Source organism: Neovison vison, chromosome 2, assembly GCF_020171115.1.
Source record: "Neovison vison isolate M4711 chromosome 2, ASM_NN_V1, whole genome shotgun sequence".
Taxonomy (NCBI): domain Eukaryota; kingdom Metazoa; phylum Chordata; class Mammalia; order Carnivora; family Mustelidae; genus Neogale; species Neogale vison.
Window position 1 is genome coordinate 185,727,314 of NC_058092.1, and position 24,418 is coordinate 185,751,731.

General features: G+C 56.8%; 2 protein-coding genes across 8 annotated transcripts in view; one reads left to right on the plus strand and one right to left on the minus strand.

Moving 5' to 3' along the window:
* The window catches only part of CDH23 (cadherin related 23), a 355,087-nt gene that overhangs the window by 252,217 nt on the left and 78,452 nt on the right, over window positions 1-24,418 (plus strand). For all 7 annotated transcript variants that reach the window (XM_044239712.1, XM_044239715.1, XM_044239714.1 and 4 more), the window contains 8 exons: window positions 1,554-1,667; window positions 4,512-4,660; window positions 13,369-13,429; window positions 14,165-14,313; window positions 19,014-19,149; window positions 20,680-21,068; window positions 22,183-22,284; window positions 22,593-22,595. In XM_044239712.1, coding sequence (XP_044095647.1) covers window positions 1,554-1,667; window positions 4,512-4,660; window positions 13,369-13,429; window positions 14,165-14,313; window positions 19,014-19,149; window positions 20,680-21,068; window positions 22,183-22,284; window positions 22,593-22,595 — 1,103 coding nt within the window. The remainder of the gene's footprint in view (window positions 1-1,553; window positions 1,668-4,511; window positions 4,661-13,368; window positions 13,430-14,164; window positions 14,314-19,013; window positions 19,150-20,679; window positions 21,069-22,182; window positions 22,285-22,592; window positions 22,596-24,418) is intronic.
* C2H10orf105 (chromosome 2 C10orf105 homolog) lies at window positions 7,809-8,180 on the minus strand. The gene has a single exon (XM_044239723.1). The coding sequence runs from the start codon at window positions 8,178-8,180 to the stop codon at window positions 7,809-7,811; it is 372 nt and encodes a 123-aa protein (XP_044095658.1).

Here is a 24,418-nt window from a genome sequence, read left to right on the forward strand (position 1 = left end):
CAGATACAAAGTAGAGAGCTATGGAGAAATCCAATGAGGCCGTGTCCTGGCTCCATAGGAGAAAGGGAATCATGATCGATTAGTGATGTCTGTTGTGACAGTAGGCTCAGTAAGTGGTGGTAAACATGCCACGTGTTAGTCATGCCTGGATTAGAACAGTTGCCCAGCAGGCTGCAGTCCCTGACACGCCTGAGAGGTGCTGGGATGCTGGGGGGCCGTTCTTTGACATTCCTTAGCTGTCCCTTGGCCGTATCACTGGCTGTCTTCTCTCTGTCCATGGCCTGCCTGCAGCCATGTTACCTACATTCAGTGCACAAACCAATCTCCTAGACTCCTCTGCCCCTAGAACAAGGGATCCCAGCTTCACAGCTGATCATTTCTTATAGGAGCCCTCAGCCTCTCCTTTCCAGATCTTTCCCTCCTTCCCCTCCCCAAAGAGGCCCAGCACCCTCAGGCCATCTCCTCACTGTCCAGTCCTCAACATTGCTCCAAGAAAGGCTTCGTTATCAAGCCCCCACTATGTAGACCAGCCACGGTTCAGCACCCAGCACTACTTGTGCCTCAGTTTCTCCCCCGCCTCTAGGAACCAGATTTTGTTCCATGTGAATGGTGCTACAGACCATCCACAAGGGGTCCAGGCCTTTTACCCAAGGGCAAATCATGTAAGGAAAAGGGAGCACCTGGCAGCTCCCAGGATGCTTTCCCAGTGCCCTAAAATGGCCAGTTCCTGCTGACCTGCGGAGAGCCCTCTCAGCCGGGACTCTCAGATTTTAATTTGCTCTTTCCGCAAGGAGCTGTGTGGGGATCCTGGTCCAAGCTGGCCCAAACCCTGTGACGCAGCGCCCTCTGCTGCCCAGAACAGTACTTTGCCTGCCAGCCGGCTGGGATGGGGTCTTCATGCTGTTCAGATGGAGTCCTTTTCTGTCCACTTTGAAGAGGAGACCCTCCCACTTCCCACGCCGGCCACCTGCCCCTACTCTTTACTCCGTGGAACCTCCAGGAATCCCCACTCAGAGAGTCCAAGATAAGGGACCTGGAAAAATCTTAGCTGCCCCCAAAGTCCTGGCCACCTATAAAAAAGCCTCAATCCAGGTTAACTGCTCAGACACTCCTAACCGATCGGCAGTTGGCAGAACAGTGAAGGACACAGGCTCAGGAATCAAAATGCCAAGTTGGTGACTGTAACTCAGGGCAACACATATAACTTTGCTAACAGACTGATTTCCCTCCCTGTGAAGCGGGCTGTGATAGTACAGATGAGACAAGATTCCACGCTGAGTGCCTGGTATGTAGGAGGTGCTCAATGAATGTTCAACCCTTATGATTTCAGGCATTTGGCACCCCCACCTGAACCCATGCAGGCCACACGCTTATCAGAGCCCCCCAGCCCCAGCAGAACCCTGTCCTCGGGCAGGGCTGAGTAAGCAGCATGGCCTTTTCCTCCCCGACTACCCCTGGCATGTCCTGGCCCAGGAGCAGAGCTGGGTGCCACCACCCTTTCCCTGGCAGGAGGCCTGGCTCCTCACAGAGGCTTCATTTTCTTTGGCCCACAGGTGGAAACGTTGACGGGAAGTTCAGCGTTGGCTACCGTGATGCCATTGTGAGAACCGTAGTAAGCTTGGACCGGGAGACAACAGCGGCATACACACTTGTCCTGGAGGCCATCGGTACGCCCCAGCCCTACCGGCACACCACACAAGCAAGGGTCTGGGCAGTCTAGTGGGGTGCCCATCTAGGGCCTGCCGTGCCTGACCCCAGAAGCCAGACCTGGAGCCCGAGACTGTGTACTGGCATCTGTGGAGAAAGGGCAGCCAGACATCCAGGGTATCCCTGAGCCCTGGGGTGGGCAGGAGGCTTAGCCCGCAGTGCTACATGCAGGCCATTCAGATGGTGGGGTGTAGACAGATCACGGCAACCCCAGGCCAAGTGAGGCAGAAAGGGGGAAGGGAGGAGCCCAGAGTATCAGGCACGAAGGGAGGTGTTGGGGAAAGGTGTGATCGAGGAAGTCTCCTTAGAGGAAGTGACAGTGGGGAGTGTCTCTGGATTAGTTAGGAGTCTGGGTTGCAAGTTTTTTAAAATGAAATGAAGCAATTTGGGCTCACAAAACTGGTCCATAGGATGATGGAACTTCAGGTATGACTGGATTTGGGGCCCAACTGGGGCCATGAGGCCTCAGTCTCTCTGCAGTGGCTAGCTCAGCCTCCTGTGTGTAGTCCTCATCCCCTGGCTGACTGAGTGGCCAGTGGTTGCTGTATCCCTGACCTGAATCTTTCTGGGGTCAAGTGCAGCAGCAGGGAGACAGCCCTTGTCCCTTTGCTGGTCTTCCCAGCTGAGCCCCAGAGGAGCTCTGATGAATTAGTTTATCTGCCCCCGTGCCTGTCCCTGAAGCCCTCACCATGGTCAAGGGAGGAGAGATGTGCTAGTTAGACCTGAATTCCTGGCCCATCCCTGGAGTCGGGGCATGGTCAGGCCTGCTCTGAAGCCCAGGTCTCAGAGTCAGGAAGATAGTGTTCTCAGAGGAACCTTCAGGAGCCGAGTTTGCCTTCAAGAGCAGGGTGGTGCCACCAGACAGACACCTGCCTGTCACCACCTCGAAGGCCAAGTCGGGTTTCAGTATGTCGAGAAGCAGGGAGGGCCTTCCAGGCAGAGGAACCAGCCCAGGCAGAGACCTGGCTATGGGAAAGAGCTGCGTGTGCACGCATGTGTGGCAGCAGCTGGCTCATGGTGTGATGTACACGGGGAAGAAGGCCACACTCAGGTAGGGCTGGCTTGTAGAGGCCCAAACATTGGGCCAGCAATTTGGTCTCTGGTCTCCAGGCAGTAGGGAGCCCCTGAGGGCTCTGAATGGAAAGAAGCGTGTGATGAGGCCTGTGTCCCCCCCTTGTAGGAGCACCCAGTTGGACATCCGCAGTGAGCTGCAAGTGAGAAGGAATGAGCTTTCTGTGGCTCCCCCTTTCCAGCCAGCAGCCCCTCCCCAGGCCACCCCATACCCAGAAGCATCCACCCGCTGCCTTGTTCTCCTCCCTGACTCATGAGACCCCGCATTCCTGCTGTATCAGGCACAGCCTGGCAGGAAAAGAAGGCTCGGGATCAGACCTCTGATGGGGCCTGCCAGCTCATGCTGTCCCCAGCCGGCGAAGTAAATAGGATAGGACCTCCAGGGCAGTGGGAGGCTGGGCTTGGAGAGGAACTTAGGAGGGCAAGATCGCCTAAACCAGGAGAGGCAACTGTGCCCCAGCATGTGGTCAGCTGGCCTGGGAAGGATGGAGTTATCCCTCATCCTCAGCCAGAGCCAGCTACGTGTCCCCCTCCCTGGGGTGACCATCCTTGCCCGGACATGGAGCACAGGGCACACGCTCCTCGCTCCAGGGAGGACAACCTGACAGCCGCCCCTGGGGCTGAGCCATGTCCGCAGCCTGAGGAGGGTCCCGTAGGGAACCGAAGGGGCAGAACCCCTGGACACCTAAGGCTTAGAAATCAGAAACCCTAGTGCCCGGGACCCAGAGACCCAATCCTCTACAGGCATGTTTGATCCCGTCCCGTAGGCATGTTTAACCCACCTCTCGTTCCATACAGAATGACAACTAGTCGGGAACATTTAAAAATCAGATTTTATGCAGAAGCCCAGATGTCTGGTTTCTCTGGAGAAATCAGAAGACCTCGTGTCACTGGGTCCACCCTCGGCCTGTCCACAGTGGACTGTAAGAGAGCCGAGCTGCCCGTCGAGGCGGCCCTGCCATGTGTGCCCCACAGGTCTTGCCCACCTGGCCCCCTGAGAGCCGTTGACCTGTGATCCCCACACCTGTGCCTGTCTCCTTGGGCTGCTCTAACAAATTACCATAAACTGGGTAGCTTAGGAGAGTAGAGATCTATTTCCTCAGGGCTCTGGAGGCCAGAAGTTCAAAATCAAGGTGTCGGCAGGGCTGCATCCCCCTCTCAAGGCTCTAGGAGGGAAGCCTTTCTTGACTCCTCCAGCTTCTGGTGGCTCTAAGTCCTCCTGGGTTTGCAGCTGCAAGAATCCAATCCATGCCTCTGATTTAATGTGACCTTGTCTCCAAATCAAAGCTCCCTCTGCCTTCTTTCCCTTGAGGACCCTTTTCCCTGGGTCTGTGGCCCACCCAGCCAGTCTAGGATATCTCAGCTCCAAATTCTTAACTTCTTGCATCTTCAAAGACAGTTTTTCCTGGTGAGTTTGCACTCACAAGTGATCCGGGACCTGATGTGGGTCTCTTTTCTAGGAGCTGCCATGGAACCCCTTTGTGCCTCAGTTCCCTCCTCTGTAAAATGGGGCTGATAGTAACAGCATCTACTTCCCACGCTTCTTACAAGGGTGGAATGAGCTAGAATAGCACCTGGGAGAGGTTAAGCATCATTAGTCTTATCCTCTATTTATAAAAAGGAAAGAGCCGCCCCTTACAAAGGCCAGAGCAGGTGGGATGCACGGGACACATGCCCAGGGAGTTTGCCCACCAGGCAGCTGCTAACAACCCATCCACCTTCTACTCCCACAGACAATGGCCCCGTAGGTAAGCGGCGCACGGGGACGGCCACCGTGTTCGTCACCATCCTGGACGTGAATGACAACCGGCCCATCTTTCTGCAGAGCAGTTACGAGGCCAGCATCCCAGAGGACATCCCTGAGGGACACAGCATCGTGCAGGCAGGTGGCCGTGGCCCCCTGGGGGCAGCTGGTGGCTGGGGGCACGCAGGGCTGCACACACCCTCGGTGGCATTGTGGCCCTGCCATGTGAAGGGATGGAAACGGGAGGGTCCAGCGGCTGCCCCGGAAGTAGCCAGGCACCCTCCTCCCTCTCGGGGAGATCAGGCTTTTAGTTTCTGTGGCCTACGACAGTACCCTGGCTCCCCCTAAAACAGAAGGAAGACCTTGCCTCCCTCCTTTCCCCCAAACCCCCTCCTCTTCCCCCATGCCACCCAGAGGGCCTTTCAGAAAAGCAAGGGGATGGAGCTGTCAGTCACATTTTCCCAGCAATGAGGTGAGGGGAAACAGCCAGGGCCCAGCTAGGCCCAGAACAGAGAGGCTTTCATGGGGCCCTTGGCCAAAACTCCCCTCTGGGGAAGTAAACAAGCACAAGAAGAAAGAGCTCCTTTGCCCAGGGAGCCAGAGTAACAGCTCTGAGGCTCTGAGGGAGAAAGGGGAGGATCAGAAAGCGGGGCTGGGGTGCCCTCCCCCAGCTTGCCCTGGAGGCCTCCGTTGCTGGGGCTGGGGAGGGGGGGCAGGCCTGAATCACCCTCTTCACCAGCTGTGGAGGCGGAGGCTGAGCCAAATACAGCAAATCTGGGCCTGTCCGCGGGGGCAAGCTCCCAGCATCGGGAGGGGCTGGAAGTGTGTCCCACTCACTACGTCAGGGCCAGGGGCCTGGCAGGAAATGGGCTGGGAGTGGGGTGCCGACTTCCAGAGGCCCAGAGAATCCAGGAAGCTCCAGGGATTTGCCAGAGGCTGGAGGACTGTTCCAGAAGGAGGAGCCTTGAGGTTCTCTTCCTCTGGGGCTCGGCTGCTCCTCTAGCCTCTCACCTGCCCCATTCACTGACAGTCTCCCGGGACCAAAGTGGGGACATGCTGGGGTATGTGGCCAGTGCTGTGAGGGCCCCCTTGTCCATCCCCAGCTTTTCAGTTTCCTTCAGGCCCTCCAGGAAGCCTTGCCCCACCCCCCACCTCTCCACCCCACCCCCAGCCTCCAGGAAGAGAGCACCTAGTGTTGGGCCAGTGACTCTAGGCCCAGTTCATCCTGGGGTGTGTCAGGGAGGCTCTGGGAAGGGAACCAAACAAAGGGAACCCTTTGTTGAGGGTAACAAGCTGAAGAGGAGAAGGTAACGAATGCCCGAATGCCCGTGGAACGAGGCCTGCCCCGCTTTCTAACCCTGAAGAATTAGTTTCTATTTACACAACACGACACAGCCTGAAATCCTAGAGCTCAGGAGTGAGACAGGGCAGCCCCCATTCTCCCCGTGTCTAAGGGAGAAATCAGGCATTAGTGACTTCTTCAAGGCCCTAGAAGTTTCTGGCAGAGGCGGCCTCACTCTTTGTGAATGTACAGTGGGCCTCACCAGCATGCTTGGAGACGGAGCTTCCGTTTAGGGGCATGTGAGGGATAAAGATTCCCCCTGCAAGACTCCTTAAGCTTTGAGGGGTGGGGACACACCCAGCTGGCCCACCCTTCACTCAGGAAATAGAGATGTTGTTCGTACTTCTGTGCCTGGAGCTGGTGATGTGAGAGGGTGGAGGTGGTCCCGCTCTCTGCAAACTCCCAGAACCTAGGAAGGAGGAGACATAGACCTGGGCTGCCCACACTGTTGAGTAGAAGCGATCCCTGCTGTCCCTCTGAGAGATGGGAAGGGTTCCAGGCAGGAGGTGGCTTTTGGCTGGAGACCAAAGATGGCCTCACAGAGAGGGTGCCTTGTGCTGTGTAAGCCACAGCCTGGGGAGGGTAGGTTGTTCAGAACGTCTGGAGTCTTGGGTCAAGGTGAAGTTGGAAAGATTGTTCAGAGCCAGCTCCCAGAAGGCACTGAATGTCAGCCTAGGGAGCTCTGGCTTTCTCTAGCCAGCAGTTGGAGACCAGGGATGGTTCTGGAGCTGGAACCACTGGGAGCAAGGGGCAAAACTGGAGCTCAGTCTTGGAGAAGACCCAGCTGACTGCACCATGAGTTGCACAAAGCACGGGGGAGCTGGGGCAGCCCATGGCGGGGCACCAGGTGGCCCTGGCCAGCTGACTCTCTGGAGCAGGAGGTAGGCAACTCAGAACCCCTCTGACCATTCTCCAAATCTGGGAGTCGGAGTGTCCAAGCACGGCCCTGTGGGGAGAATTTGGGGTTTTGGAATGCTGAGACATCCACTCCAGAGTGATTTTGCTGTGACAGGTAGCCAGTCAATGACGCAATTGCCAAAAACTCAAAGAGAGTAGACCTAGGTGCTCCAGACCTGAGGTGCTGTCCTGGAGAGGTCTTGGACCCTCCTGCCCCAAAGGGAGGATGCCTCCACCCCCCGGGTGAGGCAGGAGCACTATGACATGTTCTCAGAGCCCAGCTGGCATCACTTCTAGCTTCTGACATTGCCTCCCACCACTCTGATAGCACAGGTCCTGGCCTCTCAAGGAGCTCCTTAACCCATTCTCAGCCCCTTCCTGGTCCATGGTAATGTCAGCACCTGCAAGGTGGGTGGGGCCACCAAGATGGCTGCCAAGATGGTGACCAGCTGGGAATTGTTGAGAGCCTCCTGCTTGCTCTCCTCCCAGTGGGCACCGGGGAATCTCACCCACCAAAAGGGTGCTGGCAGCTCCCGGGGATTTCAGGTGAATGCTGGTAGGGCCCAGGAATTCCAAGGAGAGAAACCCCAGGCTTTCATCTTGCCTAGGGCACTGAGTTGGTGCAGAGAGAAAAAGAGTACCTTGCCTGCCATGTGGGCTGAGTATTTTGCTTGCCTGGAGGGAACCCTTGGCCATTTAGCAACTCCCACTGGAATTCACACTTGGCTTTGGCACTTGGAGGGTGAGCAGGACTTCTGTTGGTGTCTGGGAGCCAGAGGGGAGGGTACCAGGGGCCACAGGCTGTACCCTCTGGCCCCCCAGTCAGCCTAGCGGTCTTTCAGCAGGCAGTAGCTGGAGGGTCTGTAGAGAAGCCTGTATTCCTCCTAGGGCAGTCTCTGGGAAAGGCCATGGGTCCAGGGACACAGGGGACCACTGGGGCTGAATGTGTGTCCCACGTCCTCTGCAGCCCCTGATTCCAGGCTCTGTCCAAGACAGGAGGGTCCGAGGGTGGGTCCCGGGTGGGTCCTGGAGGGCAGGGCCACCCGGTCACATTTTGGTGGATTCCGTGCAGTCACAGTCCCGGTTGTCATCACAGCCCGGCAGGGGGCGTCGGGGAGCAGGCCTGCCCCTGCGGAAGCTGTGCAGGGAGCGGCGCAGAGAGCCCAGGCGCTTCCAGAGCCGGAGCTGGGGCTCGCTGGGGCTCCCAGGGTGGTGGGGCATGCACTCCCGAGCCCGGCGCTGCGTTGGGTCCAGCGCTGCCGGTTTGCAGAGGGTCATGAACAGCAAACAGCTGGCCAGCAGGAGGAAGATGCAGGCAAGGGCGATGAGCATGGGGAGGGGGTCTGCTGCCTCTGTGCTGCTGCCGGGAGTGACAGGAGCTGTGAGGAAGGCCAGGGGGCTGGGACCCTGTGTGCTCATGGCTCCTGCAACAGGAAGGGGACAGGAGCTCAGAGGCAAGTCAGTTGAGCCCAGGGGCTGGAAAGGGAAGGGAACATTGGTGGTGGCTGGGGGCTGCTAACCTAGCTGCAGACGGCATCATGGCCATATTACAGGTTAGAACAGGGAGGACCAGAGAGGCTGACAAGTCTCAGGTCACATAGCAGGAAGTGATGAAGCTGGTCCCGAACTCAGGTCCTCTTTCTGCTATATCCCCTGCCCACCTGCCCAGAGGAGACAGGAGGGTACTGCCTCTTGGCGTTGCAAAATCAATTCTTGTACCTAAAACCCTGGGGACGTCCGGCCAGCTGCATCAGTAGGTTGCTCCCTGACCCGGAACGAGTCCTCAGTTATAGGGTGCTGCAGCTGGCAAGGACCCTGACAATCATCTAACACCGGGGCTGCCAACTGGGGACCCACAGGTATGTTTCATTGAGTCCTTGGGTCTAGTGTTTTTATAAATTTCAATTAATTGTGAATATTTTAGAAGTCACAGACCAAACCCCAAGAGATTTCACATAAATATCTGGATATCTGGCTTCTCTGGAAATCCCGGAATTTCAACAGTGGCAACACAGGGCCGGTTGGTGCCTGGCACCCAGTAGCAAGGTCGAGTAGCAGTTGTCCCCTTCAGACAGGTGTCTGGCCCCCAGATCACCATACTCCATGGCAGATCCATATTCCATCTGCCCGTTCCCATGGGCATTCCTGTTGGTGCTTCCCAATGCAGCCCAGCCTGCTCCCATGACAAGTAAGGAATCTGAGACCCCAACGAGGGAAGGCCAAGCCCAGACCCACACTGTGAGCCATGGCTGAGAAAAGGCCAGAAGCAGGTTTCCTGACTCCTGGCCCTGTGGCTCCCCAGTCCTCTGGGATCACGAGCCACTCCTAGAACAGGTGAGAAATAATTGACAAAGAGAGCCACAGGGTTCATGAGGTGGGGCTCAGAACACACCCCTCCTCACCAGACACCAGTTACCTGCTTTCACTCATGACCAGCCCACTAAAGGGAGCTCACCAGAGGATCTTTGGAGGTGGAAAATTAGGCTGAGCTTCTGGTTAAATATATCTGGAGTTGCAGATGAAAATACCTAGAGGGCCTGGCCAGTAGGTAACATGTGGCCACAGAGGGCAGGTGGCAGGTCTATGCAGAGAGGGCCCTCAGGGAGGTGGGGGTGCCTCGGCCAGGCTGATGAAACACCGGCTCAGTGTGGTTGGTCAGCCCTTCCTGTTTCCCAAGAGAAGCCAGAAATTGCCAGGATTTTTTCAGGTAGATGTTCCTGACATTTAAATGTTGACAACTGTTTCAAATTTGGTTAAAGCCAGAGACTGGGGAGGGGGGATATGCTACAAAGTAAACAAACTTGAACCACCCCCCCCACCAAAATTTGAAATGAATTTTCAAATATTTGAAACACTAGAACAGGCCACACAAAACACACAGGTTACCTTCAGCTCACAGGCCAGCATGGGTGATCTTTGATTTCTACAAACACAAGACAGAAAAGTCCCCAAGAGGATCTTAATAAAAAAAGATGAGGGATAGCAAGTTACTCTCCTCCTGCTCCAGCTCACAGCCTAGAATAAACTTACAGTTGAGTTTCTAGCGGCTCAGCGGAGTCACATCAAGGCTCTGTCGGTGGGCTGAGGTGTGCTATGCATGTAGGGAGCATAGAGGGGACACCCAGCCCCCACCCTCTGGAGCCCCCATCCCTACCCCCAAGCACTCACCAGCAGCGGCAGGACCTCACTCCCAGCTCCCTGCGCTCAGCCTCCTTCCTGCCTACAGCCTTGTCCTGTGCCCAGCCACCGGAGGGCAATCAGGGCACCCCCACCCCCACCGCCCACCCATTCCCTGCCATCACTCCTTCCAGGCTTTCCAGACAGAACATGACCCCTCCCAACTCCAAGCTGGAAATTTTGATGCCCGTCTAGCTGCCCATGGCCTCTGCCTTTCAGGCACCGGGCCTGGAAAGCACTCTGGCTGGGCAGCTATGTGAGGTTTGGCCTGCCCTTGCCTATGAGCACGGAGAAGGGATGGGATGTGCCCACACCATCTCCCACAGGGAGAAAACTGGCCCTCTTTCCTGCCGCCCAGAGCAGTATTTGGCTAGGAGGGAGAAAAGGGCAATCAGAAGTGGGGGAGGTCTCAATCCCATTAGTGCTGATAGGACTGTAAGGCCCACACAGGGATCGGGAGATCCTGTTGGGCTAGCAAAGCTGGTCCAGACTTCAGTCCCCACAGAAGCACTTGAACAAAAAAGATAAATGAGGCTGTAATTAACATTTTAGTAGTTTTCTTAGAAGCAAGAGATTCTCAAGTGCTTGAAAATATCAAGCCACCCTCCTTGGAACCCGTGGCAAAACCAGCTGCCAGCCCCTTTACAGGCCCTCTGATCCAGCAAGGGCCAGCTGCTTGCAGAGAAAAGAGGCCTCCACCAGACCAAGGCTAGGAATAGTCTTGAGGGGCAGTTAAATCTTACCCTCGCTCACAAGCCAAAGGCACACTGGCAGGCCCTGCTCTGGACATATCACTGCAAGTTCATTCTAGAACCTTCTTTCTTCCCTCAGAACTCTGTAGAGCAGTGCTGGCTGCAGCACAGGGACTAACCTCAGAACACATCTTGCTATGTGGCCTTGGGCTAGTCACTATCCTGCTCTGGGCCCTGTTTCCACTTTCTACAAAAGCAGAGGGATTCCCCAAGTCTGAGCGTACCCTCACATCCTCCCCAGAGTACCCCAGCAAGCGCCTGGCCCCACTTTCTTCACCAAGCCTTTTCCTGCAGTCCCCGAGCACTGACCTTAAAGCCAGCGCTCAGCCGTCCCAAGCTGGGTCGAAAGGTCGTCTTAACTGTCCACAGGAGGGCCAAGGAGCAGCAGGTGCCAACTGTGACCCTCGCCTGCCCTGGACTCTGCGGTGCCCTGTGCCCCTCAGTCAGCCAGGCTGGGCAGAGTGGGCCGTCTTCACTCACTCTCCAGCTAGCCCTGGCTTTGTCTGGAAGAGTTTGGGCCCTGCCTTGGGGGAGGGGACAGCCAAGAGGGTAGGGATGGCAACTGGGCCAGGCAGAGGGAGAGGGGAGCCCTGCAGAGGAGCCTGTCACTCCCAAGCCCTCCCAGGGCCTCACTCCAGCCGGTCTCCTTGGAGCCCTTGCAGGGGCCCGGGTTAGATGCACTGGGAAGCTACGGGGAGGGGCTCACGGCCTCACAGCCGCTCTCACCTTCCCCCACTGGGCGTCTGAATGGTATGGTCGGCGGCCAGCAGCTTGCTATTCAGTGCCTGCTGGCCTCCAGCCTCTGGGTTACCAGGGAGAGGGGAGAGGGGCTACAGCCCAGCAGCAGAGGGGTAGGCCCCGACAGCTCCCGTGCTCCTCCTCCCCTCCTGTGTCCTTGGGCCCCTCACCGTCCAGGCTTACCCCTCAACTTTCCAGAAAACTACCTGCCCTTTGAAGGTGTCTGGCTACAGAAGCGAGGGGTCAGAGACATTTTCAAAGGTCCAAGAGCTCTTGGGGCAGAAGGTACAGGATTGAGCGACAGCATGGCTTGCTCCTTATAGTTCTGGTGGGCCCTTGGAGCCCCTCCAGGTGGTGGCTCTCCAGACCTCCCCACAACCTTCACCGCCCCCTGCACCCCCCCACACGCATCCCCTCCTCCAGCCGCCATTCTTCCCGGAAGCCAGAGCATCCCCTCTGGGGAGGTAACAGTGGACAAGGGCCCCTCCTCTCTGGGAATGTAGAAAGTAAGCTTGGATGCGGTAGGTCAGCAGCTGACGGGGGTGGGGACAGCCTAAGTATTAGAGTGGGGAATGCAGTTCCGTATAACATTGCTCCGAGAAGGCTGGATGAGGAGATGATATTTGAGCAGAAACCCGGAGAATGTGAGGGAGCAAGCACACAAGTATCTGGAGGGAGGGCTGGCCAATGGAGGAAACAGCACACATTTGGCATTCAAGATACAAAAGGAGATCGGTGTGGCTTGGGCAGAGCTGGTGAGGAGGGAGTGGTAGAAGGGTTGCTCACGTCCTCTCAGTTCTTACCAGTAGGAAGACGGACTTGCTTTTTTTCTGGGCCCAAGGTCCAAAGTCCCAGCGAAGGATGAGATGGATCCAGTCTGGATCAGGTACCTTCTCCCAGACCAGTCACCGCTGGCCATGGTCCATAAGAACATGGCGGCCCCAGTGCGCACCACAGGGTTGCGGGGAGAGGTGGAGAGAGGAGGGCAGACCTGGACGAAGGGAGAGGTCCAGAGTATCACAAAGTAATTCACCACCAACCAAGACTACGTTCCGAGGCCCTGGGTCCTCCCAGCCACACGGAGTGAAGCCTCTTCCTGCCTCGCCTTCCAGGGGAGCCATCTCTCTTCTCACTTCAGGGTAGAGTAGGTGTTCAGTTCTTGGTTGGACAGGACTCGCCGCGGGGCCAGCTGTGACTCTGCCCGCAGCCTCGAGGCTGGACTCCATGTGGAAAAGGATAAACACCACATAGTATCTCTCAGTGAGAACAGCATGCCCCCAGGTTCCACCAGAGACCACTCAGGAGCCTGAGGCACCGCCAACCGAGGGGGGCGGGGTGGCGTCTGAAACTAGACCGGAGCAAATGTGTAGGTGCTTGAGGATGGAGCCACCTGGTAGGAGGTGGGATTTGGGGGTTTCTACAGAGTGGCTGTCACAGGACACAGTGCCCAGCTGGGACTCAGTATGGCGGGAATGGTTTCAGATCTAGAAAGTGTGGGCAAGAAGCAGCCCCTCAATCCAGCCTCCTGCCCCCACCCCCACCCCACTGGGACAAGGCTCCTGGGATCTCAAAAGGCTGAAGGAGGGAAGCAGGTTCCTATGGGCTGACCCCGTAAAGTCTAGATCTGGAGAGCTATCGTGCCATCCATTATCCACCTTCTCCCCCCATTCTCCCCAAGACCCTCCTGGAGGATCAAAGAGCAGAGCTGGATGGTCCCCTGCCATACAAGGCAGCAGAGAGCCATCAACAGGTGTCTTCATGGGGCAAGGAGGCAGACAGACGTGTCCTTCCCTCTCATGACCCCAGCTTCTGTGGGAAACCACGGGTTGGCCCGGATGGGCTGGGGGTGGTGTGGAGGGCAGGAGAGGGGCTTCATACACGATCTTCTCTTCTTGTGGGGTGGAATTCTAGGAGTGACCATGTGTCTCTTTCTCCCTTAGCTGAAAGCCACAGACGCGGATGAGGGCGAGTTTGGGCGTGTGTGGTACCGCATCCTTCAAGGTGAGTGGGCACCCCTAAGGATGGCAGAGCTTCTCTGGGCTGCCAGGAGTCTGGGAAGCAAAGCCAAGGGATATCACCCTGACTGAGGGGGCCTTGGGATAGGGCAGCCCCCAGCAGCGAGCCCTCCGGAGATGGTCATTGGCCCAACATATAGCATGGGACCATCCCTGAACTAATTACTATTGGCCAGAGATCTGCTGACCTGCCCACTCTGGAAATCAGGGTAAGAGCACCCTCACACAAAGCATCTGGACTGAGAGTAGAGGGGGGTGGATCCCTAAAGGAAAATCAGAGTGCCGATACCCCAAGATGACACAGTGGGTATTGGACTAGCCCAAAGATGTACACAAAACCATCAGTTCAACCACCCACAAAGAATTTGGTTTTAGTTCCTCTTTTTGTAGTGCCCCAGATCCTTCTGAAATATTGAATCCACTGACACGTCTGAGTATGGGAGTATCAAGGGACGCCCAGCCTTCCCATAAGGAGGGTACTAGGCAGGCTCCCGCCCTCTCCCTCAAATCCTTCCAGGCCATGGTAGTGTGAGGCAGACGACTTCTTACCATCGTGGGCCTCAGCCAGGCTCCCAAGACCTCTGGGCAGGATCAGCCTTCTGAGGGTCAGGGTCTCCCACTTCCCCTGTCCACCCCCCCCCACACACACACACTATGCCACGAGCATCGCATGTCTTGCTCCAGGCTGGAGCCCATGCATCTCCTCTCTCCCTCCACTCAGGTAACCATGGCAACAACTTCCGGATCCACATCAGCAATGGGCTCCTGATGCGAGGGCCCCGGCCCCTGGACCGAGAGCGCAACTCATCCCATGTGCTGATAGTGGAGGCTTACAACCACGACCTGGGCCCCATGCGGAGCTCCGTCAGGGTAAGATGCCGGGAGGCGGGGTGCGGTGGGCCGAGACCACAACCGGCCCAGAGAGGGCCACCAGCCAGGGCCCGGTGGGGGCAGGCCACCATGCATTTAGGTGCTGAATGACCCGAGGCTACAGTTGCGGGAGGGGATGCCGAAGCCCGGCCTGGGATCCCGGAAGTGTCGTTTTGCTCCGAGACTCAGTTTCTCCAGGTGTGGAAGGGGGTCAGTGATACTGCTGTCTCTCCTCAGGGACGAAGGAGGTATCCTCACATTACTAACCCCCCTGCCTGCACATCTCAGAAGGAAATCTCGCAAATATGACCTTGAGATTAGAGACATTGCCAACTTGATCTTACACGTGAGGGAGCTGAGGAGCGGAGGGGTCCCGGGTGATAGAACCAGGACTTGAGCCCCATCCTCCAACTCCAGGTTCAGTGCATTCTCCATTGAAAGTGTCCCCCAAATATTCCAGTTACCACCCCCAGCTGCCCTGTCAAATGTGTCCTTTCCTGCCCACCTCACTCACCACGAGCTCCTGCCCCATGTGTCTGAGATCAAATTAAACCCTTGTCTTCCTGAAGGGGCAGAAACAGACACACAGATCTTCCTCCTGGCTGGGCTGGTTGAGGCACTCTTGTGCCCAGTGGCAGGGACATGGCTGAGGGAAATGCGATGACCCCTCGAGGTCACCCCACCCTCCCCCCACTGCACACTCAGCAGCTCCCAGCCTCTGCCCCCGAACCAGGTGGAAAATGAGTCAGAGCCCAGAGGTGAAGAGTAGGAGGAAGATGGGAAAAGCCGGGGTGGGGAGTGAGCAGGGACTTTTCCCCAGGACTGAGTGGAGCACACTGAGCTGCTTATCAGCCCCATCTCCACCACACTCTTTCCCCAGGCTGGAAACAATGAATAGCAGCCCGCGGGGGGTCACCATCATGCCAGGGGTGCTGGGGAGTGGGTGACTCAGCCTTGGCCCATCTCCTGCTGGGTTTGCCCCCTCAGCTTTGCCCCAGGGGGAGATGGAAAAAGCAGTCTGGGTCCTTTACAGCTAGCCCTCCGAGTGAACTCTTCCCTGGGTGGGAATGGCTGAGGGGGTCCGTTCCCAGGGGTCAAGTTTCCACCTTGGGGCTGCTCCGGATGATGCCAGGTGCTGGCGAGGGGGGGTCACACTCAGTTACCTGAAGGTGCACCGGAGCAACCCCACACAGTCCCATTCCCCTGGAGGGCTGTGAATTGCTCAGGCACACACTGATAAGGGCACCCACGTCAGAGGGCGCTCTTTGTGGGGCCCGCTTCAGGCCACGGGAATGACGTCACCGTAGCTTGGGTTGGCTACCTGGACTTGAAGCTTCCTAATTACAGCCCCTCCCGTGGCCCTCTCGCTCTGCACCCTCCCAGGAGCAGGTGGGTACCTCTCTCCAGAGCTACTCCTGTCAGCCTTGACATTGTGACTGCAAACTTTTTTTTTTTAATATTTTATTTTTAAGGGGCGCCTGGGTGGCTCAGTGGGTTAAAGCCGCTGCCTTCAGCTCAGGTCATGATCCCAGGGTCCTGGGATCGAGCCCCGCATCGGGCTCTCTGCTCAGCAGGGAGCCTGCTTCCCTTCCTCTCTCTCTAGCCTGCCTCTCTGCCTACTTGTGATTTCTGTCTGTCAAATAAATAAATAAAATACAGCTCAAAGCCAGGCTGGGCCGGTCAGTGGGGGGATGGGACACCCAGAAGCACACCTGCTTGCCTACCCTCCTTTGTTCCTTTCCCCATGAACCCTGAGGAATAGTAAATCCTCAAGTGGTACCTAACCGTATGCTTTATGCCCTTGAGCTCATTTAACCCTCATAACAGCCCCACGAGGTAGGCACTGTTATCATACCCATTGTATAGAGGAGAAGACTGAGGCAGAGAGGGATTGGCCACCGTGTTTAGGGTTGCATAGCAGTAAGGGAATAGGTGGCTTCACACCCCAGCAGTCCATGCGGGGCTGCTCTCTCAGTCCCTACACTCTGTGGCCTCACATACAGGCCCTGCAGGGTCCAGAGTCTGCTGCATAACACCCAAATCACTTTAAGGTGGGAATATATGAGCAAGCACCCAGGGCAGAGGTAGGATAGCCTTTGTCAGACAGAGCCCCTGCCCCTCTGAGCCCCCACGAAACCTGGGAACTTCCCTAAAGACAGAATGGGGACTCCAGCTTTGCCCCAGATTCATTTGCCCTGCAGAGATGGCTTCTGGGGACCAACCACAGTCTCCAGTTCCTGCTTTCGAGACCAGGGACAGTGCAGACGAGCACCAGGAGCAGGGAGTGAAAGGCCCTCCTAGAGACGGGGGCCTCACCTACACCGTGCAAGCATGCACTTATGCGCACTCAGATCTCCTGCCCTGACTCCGCCGGAGGGCACAGCACAACACAGACAGTGGGGCTGCTTCTCCATTGTGGCCCAGGAGCTCAGTAGCTGAGCCCTCCCGCTTTTAAGAACTTGGCAGACCTGTGCGTTTCCTGTACATCTGTGTGTCTCAGGTTTGCAAACCACACACCATTATGCCTCCTGTCTCTGCTGCTAAAAACAAGGCTGAAACCGACAAGAGGACAGTGGCGTGGAGCCAGCCCTATGGAGCATGGGCCACACCCAGGCTCCGTGCCACACACGCCCCTTATTGTCCTGGCCCATCGGCCCAGCTTGTGCCCCTGCGATCCCTGGAATAAAGGCCAGTTGGACAAGCAGACTCAGGAAGGGGAAGGCTCAGGATCTTGAAAGATGGATGGTTAGTTTCTGTTTACAGCAAGTGAGTTCCCGAAATTCATCCATGCAAATTCCCCCCACACCTACCCCACCCAGGATCTTCCCAGCCAAGTTCTTGGTGAAGCCAAACTTAGAAAGTTCCGGCTTGTGAACAGCTGTGCTCTGGGGTGGGCACTTTAATTTGCATAGTGGGTTCTAGATGTCTGGACATGAAAATGTGATGATGCAACAGGGCTGCAAGAAACCCCAAGAGCCAGGAAGATAGAGAAACCTTTACTCCTCTATGCCTCCCCTCCCCCTAACTCTGTAACACCCCCCCACAACCACTGCTAATGTTCTCCACTGGTCAGGCCACCCGTTCCGCTACAGAAGGCCTCTCACTTCTCCAGCAAATTCCCAGCTAAGCCCAGGAGAGGAGCCAGGGCTGATCCCAAAGGTGGTGATTAATCAGAAATCCAATATTCGTGTTGTCGATTGTGCTGCGGCCCCTGACATGACGCCGGTGAGCTTGTGTGAAATCTGTGTTGCACACTCTTGCCCATGCTCTGTTTGCCGCTTCCACACTGCTGGCAAGCTCCTGCTGACCCTGGTTCTCTCAGGCTGGAAGGAGGTGGTCTCCTGTTCCGAGGCCAGCTCATCCCCAGCATTGCGCAAAGAGGAATAGGGGTTGGTAGACTGAGAACCAGGAGGGCCCCCCTTCTCTTTCCTGCCCCTTCAGTTACCATGAAGCCTTGGATAAGTCCCTCCCCCTCCCTGAGCCTCCATCCCCCAATCTGGGAGAGCCAAGGCCCTGAGCCTTTTTGTGGCTCCTTAAGCACCAACACTCTACGACACCCTCTCCTCCCCTACCACCCTGGTCCCTGGCAAGACCCTCCCTGTGCTCTTGTGTGTATGTGCGGGGCAGGGGCAGGCGCTATAACCAAAAAAATATATATATATTGCTGTGACCCAGATCTCTCTCCATGATGTTTTTCTTCTATTGTGCAAGATCTGTGTGTTGTTTAAAGAACAATTAGAAAGCACAAATAAGTGGTGTTGGAAATGATGCCTAATCCCACCATTCAGATAGAGCCACTATCTTGGCCAGGCTCCTGAAAACCAATCCTGGGACAAGAGTTGATAGGAAGATGATAAGCAGGAAGTGTCCCCAGGAAAAGCTGGAAGGGGTGCAAGACCAGGGAAGGAAAGGCAACCAGGGAATTTTGACTCAGCCCCGTGGGGAGCTCTGGAGAGAATCACTGCCACTAGCCAGTCAGGGCTGAGGAAGCGGAGTGTGGAGTCCACACCCATCAATCTTGGGTAAGGGCTGCCCCAGGGGACATAATTCCCAGGCACTTCCAGCTCTCTGGGTGTGTGTGTTCCAACAGCCTGGGTGGGGTGGGGTGGGGTGAGTGTGTCTCCCCCGCCACCCCCCCATCCCTACCCCTTCCCCCCACCACCAAGAGCCACGGTGGTCTCTGGCTGCTGGCAGAGAGAAGCCCCAGAGAAAGTGTCCGATAATCTAGAAGGGTCTGAGTACAAACGTTCTCTGCTCCAGTCATAATGAACATTTTTGTGTCTATGTTCCCAGATAGACTTTGATATTCAAATGGGGTCCCTTCAGCCTTTTTAAGCACTTCTGCGAAGACTGGCTCATTTCCTCTTTCTGCCAACACTGGACGTGGCCCAGAGCATGATTTACAAGGCTGATCTATTACTGTTGCCTAGCTGAGCAATTCGATGGTCCAGAAGAGTCACTAATCAGTCACAGGTTCCCATAGGGTTAGGAGCAATGCCAGGAGGAAGATCAAGTGATGTTTGAGCCCCTGCTCCATGCCTGGTACTGTGCCAGGTGGGGGTGTTTGGTGATTGACCATCGGGAGCTCCCCACTGGCCCAGCAGAACAGTGATCGCACATGCAGGCCTAGAAGGGCCAGCCCTGGGCTTCTCAGGTCTCCACCCCACCTTGACCTTCCGCCCCTGGTCTGACTCCGACAGGTGATCGTGTATGTGGAGGACGTCAACGATGAGGCCCCCGTGTTCACACAGCAGCAGTACAGCCGCCTGGGGCTTCGAGAGACCGCGGGGGTCGGCACGTCAGTCATCGTCGTCCGAGCCACAGATCGAGACACCGGTGAGTCCGGCTTTCCCCAGAGTCACCCTCTGCAGCTCGTCCCTCGCACTCCTGCAGGGACTGTCATCCTCAGGGTGCCGCAGGCTCCCTCATTCAGCAGCTGGGGAGGAGCTCTAGGGACAGTGCTGGGGGCATCTGCCCCAGAAGCCCAGGCCTAGAAGGACTGGAATCAGGGAGCTATCCCAGTCTCTGGATGGAGGGAGGGGAGGCCCCGAGATTGGAAAGTCTAGGTTTCTCGCTGGAGGAGCCGGTAGCTCCTGGCTAGCCTTTGGCTGGAGGCTGGGCAGGGCTGGGTCAGGCAAAGGACTTGTCACACACAGCCTCACCAGCCAGCAGCAGCTCCATGTCCTGTGGGCCTTGCTCAGGGCCTGGCATATGCAGGCTTCACAAGGGGCAGTGTTCTGGGGTGCTCTAAGGGCAGCCCAGACCTCACCGAGGACCCCAAGCCTGACAGACCGCCACAGCTGGCAGTGCAAAGCAAAGGAGAATGTGGCCAGGTCACGGCAGCCATCTTCATGGGGCCCGGCTATTTGGGCCTCTGCCCCAGGCCAGAAATGCAGCTGGAGTGGAGCTCTTTCCTGGGGGTCCACTGCCCCCCTGGAGAGGCTCCCCGAGCTGCTCCCTGTGTCCCAGCTCCAGCCCCTCCCTCATGTCTGCCCCTCTCAGCATCCCCAGCCCCGCTGGGGCACATTATGGGGTGATGGGCAGGGAGTGGTCTGAAAACTCTCAGATCTACCGTCCCTTATGGATCACATTTATACAATTCAGGCCACATATGTCACTGTTGACCAATGGTTCGTGGCTTTTTCTGGGTCAGGAATCCTTTTGAGAAATTCATGAGAGCTATGTGTCCATCCCTAGAAGAATGCACATCCATTCTGAGTTCTGCAAATGATTTCAAGGAAGTCTGGGATTTCCTGAGCAGTTTTATGGCCACTCCCCTGGAAGTCTGTGGACCTCAGCTAAAGAATCCCAGCTTGAGCTCCTGGTTGGAGAATATACCAAGGCCGAGGGATTTGAGGTGGAGGAGTGGGGAGGACGGGGGAGGGTGTCCCTGGTGCTAGCACCCTTCAGCTGGAGGGACCAAATGGAGTCATGGCCACTTCTGAGGATGCTGCCCTTGTCCAATACTTTCTAGATGAGAGCTCCCCTTATAAGAGCTCCCTGATTTCCCCACTGCTACTAGTCCAAATACCTAAGGCGGGGGTAGGGGTCGGTACTTGAGCTTGAATTTCAGGCTCCAGAAGCAGAACAGAATCCCTCCAGCACATCTCTCATGCCAAGGCCAAGCCCCAGAGGGGTTGTGTGTGTTGGGCCTTGCTGTCTGCATAGACCCTGGCCCCATCCTCTGTCACTTCTCTTGGGGCAACCCAACCCCCAGAAGTGGGGAGATAGTACACACTGGGCAGGCCAGCCAGGGCCGCTCACCTGGTCCCCGGGGCCAATAGCAGCTGTGCCGTGAGCAGCCTGGAAAGCCGCAGGGCCATCCCACCCCCATCTGGGACTGCACACTCTTGTGTCCTCCTGCAGGGGACGGCGGCCTGGTGAATTACCGCATCCTGTCTGGGGCCGAGGGCAAGTTTGAGATTGACGAGAGCACAGGGCTCATCATCACCGTGGATTACCTGGACTATGAGACCAAAACCAGCTACCTGATGAACGTGTCTGCCACCGACCAGGCCCCCCCCTTCAACCAGGGCTTCTGCAGTGTCTACATCACGCTCCTCAATGAGCTGGACGAGGCTGTGCAGTTCTCCAACGCCTCCTACGAGGTGGCCATCTTGGAAAACCTGGCCCTGGGCACTGAGATCGTGCGGGTCCAGGCCTACTCCATCGACAACCTCAACCAGATCACCTACCGCTTCGACGCCTATACCAGCGCCCAGGCCAAAGCCCTCTTCCAGATAGATGCCATCACGGTGAGGGGGGCTGAGAGCAGGTGCAGCAAGGGCTCTCCCTAGGGCTAGGAAGCCCAGTCCTTTTGAAGCTAACCAACATTTCTTCTCTCTTTTTTTTTTTAATATTTTATTCATTTATTTGACAGAGAGAGATCACAAGTAGGCAGAGAGGCAGGCCGGGGTGGGGGGTGGCGGGAAGCAGGCTCCCTGCTGAGCAGAGAGCCCGATGCGGGCCTCGATCCCAGGACCCTGAGATCATGACCTGAGCCGAAGGCAGAGACTTAACCCACTGAGCCACCCAGGCACCCCTAAACCAACATTTTTCAAGCTCCTTCTGTATGCACAGCGCTGTCCTCTTTGTCATAGAGTGTCTGTGAGATAAATACCCCTGTGCGGCATCCCTCCCGATACTCAGCGGTAAGACAAGGTTTATACCTAGGCAACCTGGTAACCTTGTTATGAGACAATGAGAGCTGTGCAAGTCATCACATTTCTCTTTTTACCTTGGCTGTTAGGAAGCTCAGATATAACTTGTTTCATCATACTAGTTAGTCTTAGCTAACCAGCAGCTAGGCTCTTATCTGCTATCTGGGTCTTACTCTTCCATCTCTGGTTGGTTGTGTCTTTTATCAGACTCCCTTCTTTGAAAATAGGCAAAGTATGAATCACTGCGGGGTACAGGTCTTATTCCAAGGAATACTGGGATCACAAAGAGGAATGAGACCCTTCCCAGCCCTCAAAGAGTTGGTAAACCGGGAGGAGAAGTGGGAATAATCAGGGATGTGCATCCATCTGAGCACCCCAGGGGAGGATGTGAAAAGGGCTACGATACAGAAATGGAGCCCGGAGGCCCAAAGGAGAGAGATCTTACCTGGCTGGGGAAGCAGGCAGCCTACACGGACGAGGTGGCATCTGAGTGAGATTTGAGAAAGAAGCAGGATTTAAGCCAACAGAGCTCTGGGGAGATGTTCTGCCAGGCAGAGGGAGTGACGTGGAAGGTGGGAAAGTGGGTCGGATGTTGGGGATTCACAAGGGGAGTCTGCTTTGACTGGAGCACGGGACTGCTTGGGGGCAGGGCGGCCTCTGCCCCCAGGGTATGATGATGTCACTCTCCTCTCTGGTCCCCTCCCCACAGGGTGTGGTCACCGTCAAGGGCCTGGTGGACCGGGAAAAGGGTGACTTCTACACCTTGACGGTGGTGGCAGACGATGGTGGCCCCAAGGTGGACTCCACTGTGGTGAGTGGGACCCCGGGTGAGAGCCCCACAGGTAGAGCCCGTCACCGCCCCAAGGTACCCCAAAACATACATCTTCACAGGCTACCCCATACATGGGGCAGGCTGTGGGTGAGGATTTGGGCCACCCAGGGACAGTGCTATGGCCATAATGCCATACCTTCCTGGGCAGCCCGGGCTAGGGATGAGACTGCAGACTGGTTGGGGGGCAGCACACCCCCGCTGGGAGGTAGCTGGGAGAGCTGCAGACTGCTAACCGTTCCTACCCTTGCCTTTTCTCTCCCTTGGCCTCCTGCCGGCTCTGACTACAGAAGGTGAGTGGCCTGTGGCCTGGGGCTGTCCTGGGCCAGTGCCAGCTCCGTCTCTGTGTGGCACTGCACCTCCCTGCCTCCTCCGCAGACAGGCACATGGACAGGCCCACAGCAGGTTCCTACCCAGACCCTTCACAACCATTTCAGCCCCGGACCCTCTTGGGCATGTTCCCCAGGTCCAGCTCTGCCTTTCCTGCCAGCCAGTGGCATCTGGAGCTGGGGCAGGGGGTGGGCACTAGCAAGGAGCAGGTGGGACACACAGTGGAAGGAACACGGAGGCTTCATCCCAGCTCTGCTGTGTGACACAAGCAAGTTGCTCAACTTCTCTGTGCTTCTCTTCCTTGGGTCTAAAGTGAGGATGATCCCAGCAGCCCTGAAGCTGGCAGGAGGATAAGAAGCCCTTTGTAAACTAGGCCCCAAGGAGCATATGATCGGAGTGGCACCTGCAAAGGGGGACCTCGCCCTCTCTTGGGGGTTTGGGGAAAGAACATATTATGTTAGGGTACATGGGAAGTGGAGCCCGCAGTGCCGGGGCCTGGAGTGTGCTGGGCAAGGGCTGCCATAGGCACAGTGAATCACTGTCCTGAAGGACTCTAAGGCGGGAACACCACGGGCTCGGGACATTTGGAGGAGGATGACCACTGAGGCCAGAGGTGTCAGGCAAAGATCTTAGTGGGGTGAGGGGTGGGGGAGGCAGGCAGAGGACCTCAGGCTCAGGGTTGAAATGGGGGTGGGCCCGAGAGGGAGGGGTCTACCAGGTGGGCATCCTGCAGCAATATTAACAGAATATTAACAGTACCTTGAGCATGGGCCGCAGCTGGTCCGGTCTAAGGCCATCTGTGGATCACTTGGGGCGTCCGGCTCACCCACAGCCTTGGTTATAGCTACACTCTCACTCCCTACTGGGTCCCTATCACATTAGCCTAGAGGGACAGAAATCAACCGACTGTCCAGGCTAAGAGCCCAAGGCAGCTGCTTGGGGGTCTCTGCACCACTGCTTGCTAGAGGTGCTTAGTTCCAGTGGCCCTGGTTGTGACCTAGTTATATCCCAAAGCCCCCTCCATCCACAGGGCCAGCCTGGGGGGTAGGGAGACCAAGAGTAGCCATGAGCTGCATAGCTCCCCGTGGCCCTCCAGTGTTTCCAGAGGGCATCCGCTGAGCAGAACCCTCAGTGGTGGATACTAGGCAGGCACCGTGTCCCGCACCTCCCAGCTCAGGCTCCTGGCCACCCCAGCTGGAGGAGCTGAGGCTCAGGTTAAATGGGGCCCTCTCATTGGGCCTCGGCAGCCTTATCTGTAAAATGGGCCCAGTTGCAGCTCTCCCCTGATGGGGAGTCGGGGAGCTGAGGCCAGGTGGATGCTGATAAGCAGCCAGGATGGCCAGGTTGCTCCCCACCAAGGCCCCTGGAGCCCGTTTGTAGATGAGGCAACCCCCTTCCTCTGCCTAGACCGCTGGGGGCACCCTAAGCCCATGCCCTGTATCTCCATAATCGCTAAACCCTCTTCCAGGAAGCAGGACCTATGGGTTTTTGCTTTGCCCTGGCTTCCTCCCAGGCCCCAGGACCCACTGCCCTAAATATAGCAGCCCTGTTGGCACCAGGCAGTCATTGCTGGAGATGCTAGGGTGAAGCAGCCCGAGGGGCCTTTTAAAGGTAGCACCATTTCCTCTGCAAGGCCGGAACCCCCAAACCACAGCTCACCTACACCTGACTCCTCCCTGACCCCGGCAGCCCCCATGGGCCCTGGGAGGGGTGGGGAGGCAGCAGGAAGGGGCACACGTGGACAGGCTCTCGAATAATGCCTTCACACCCCTGGGGCCGGGAGAAG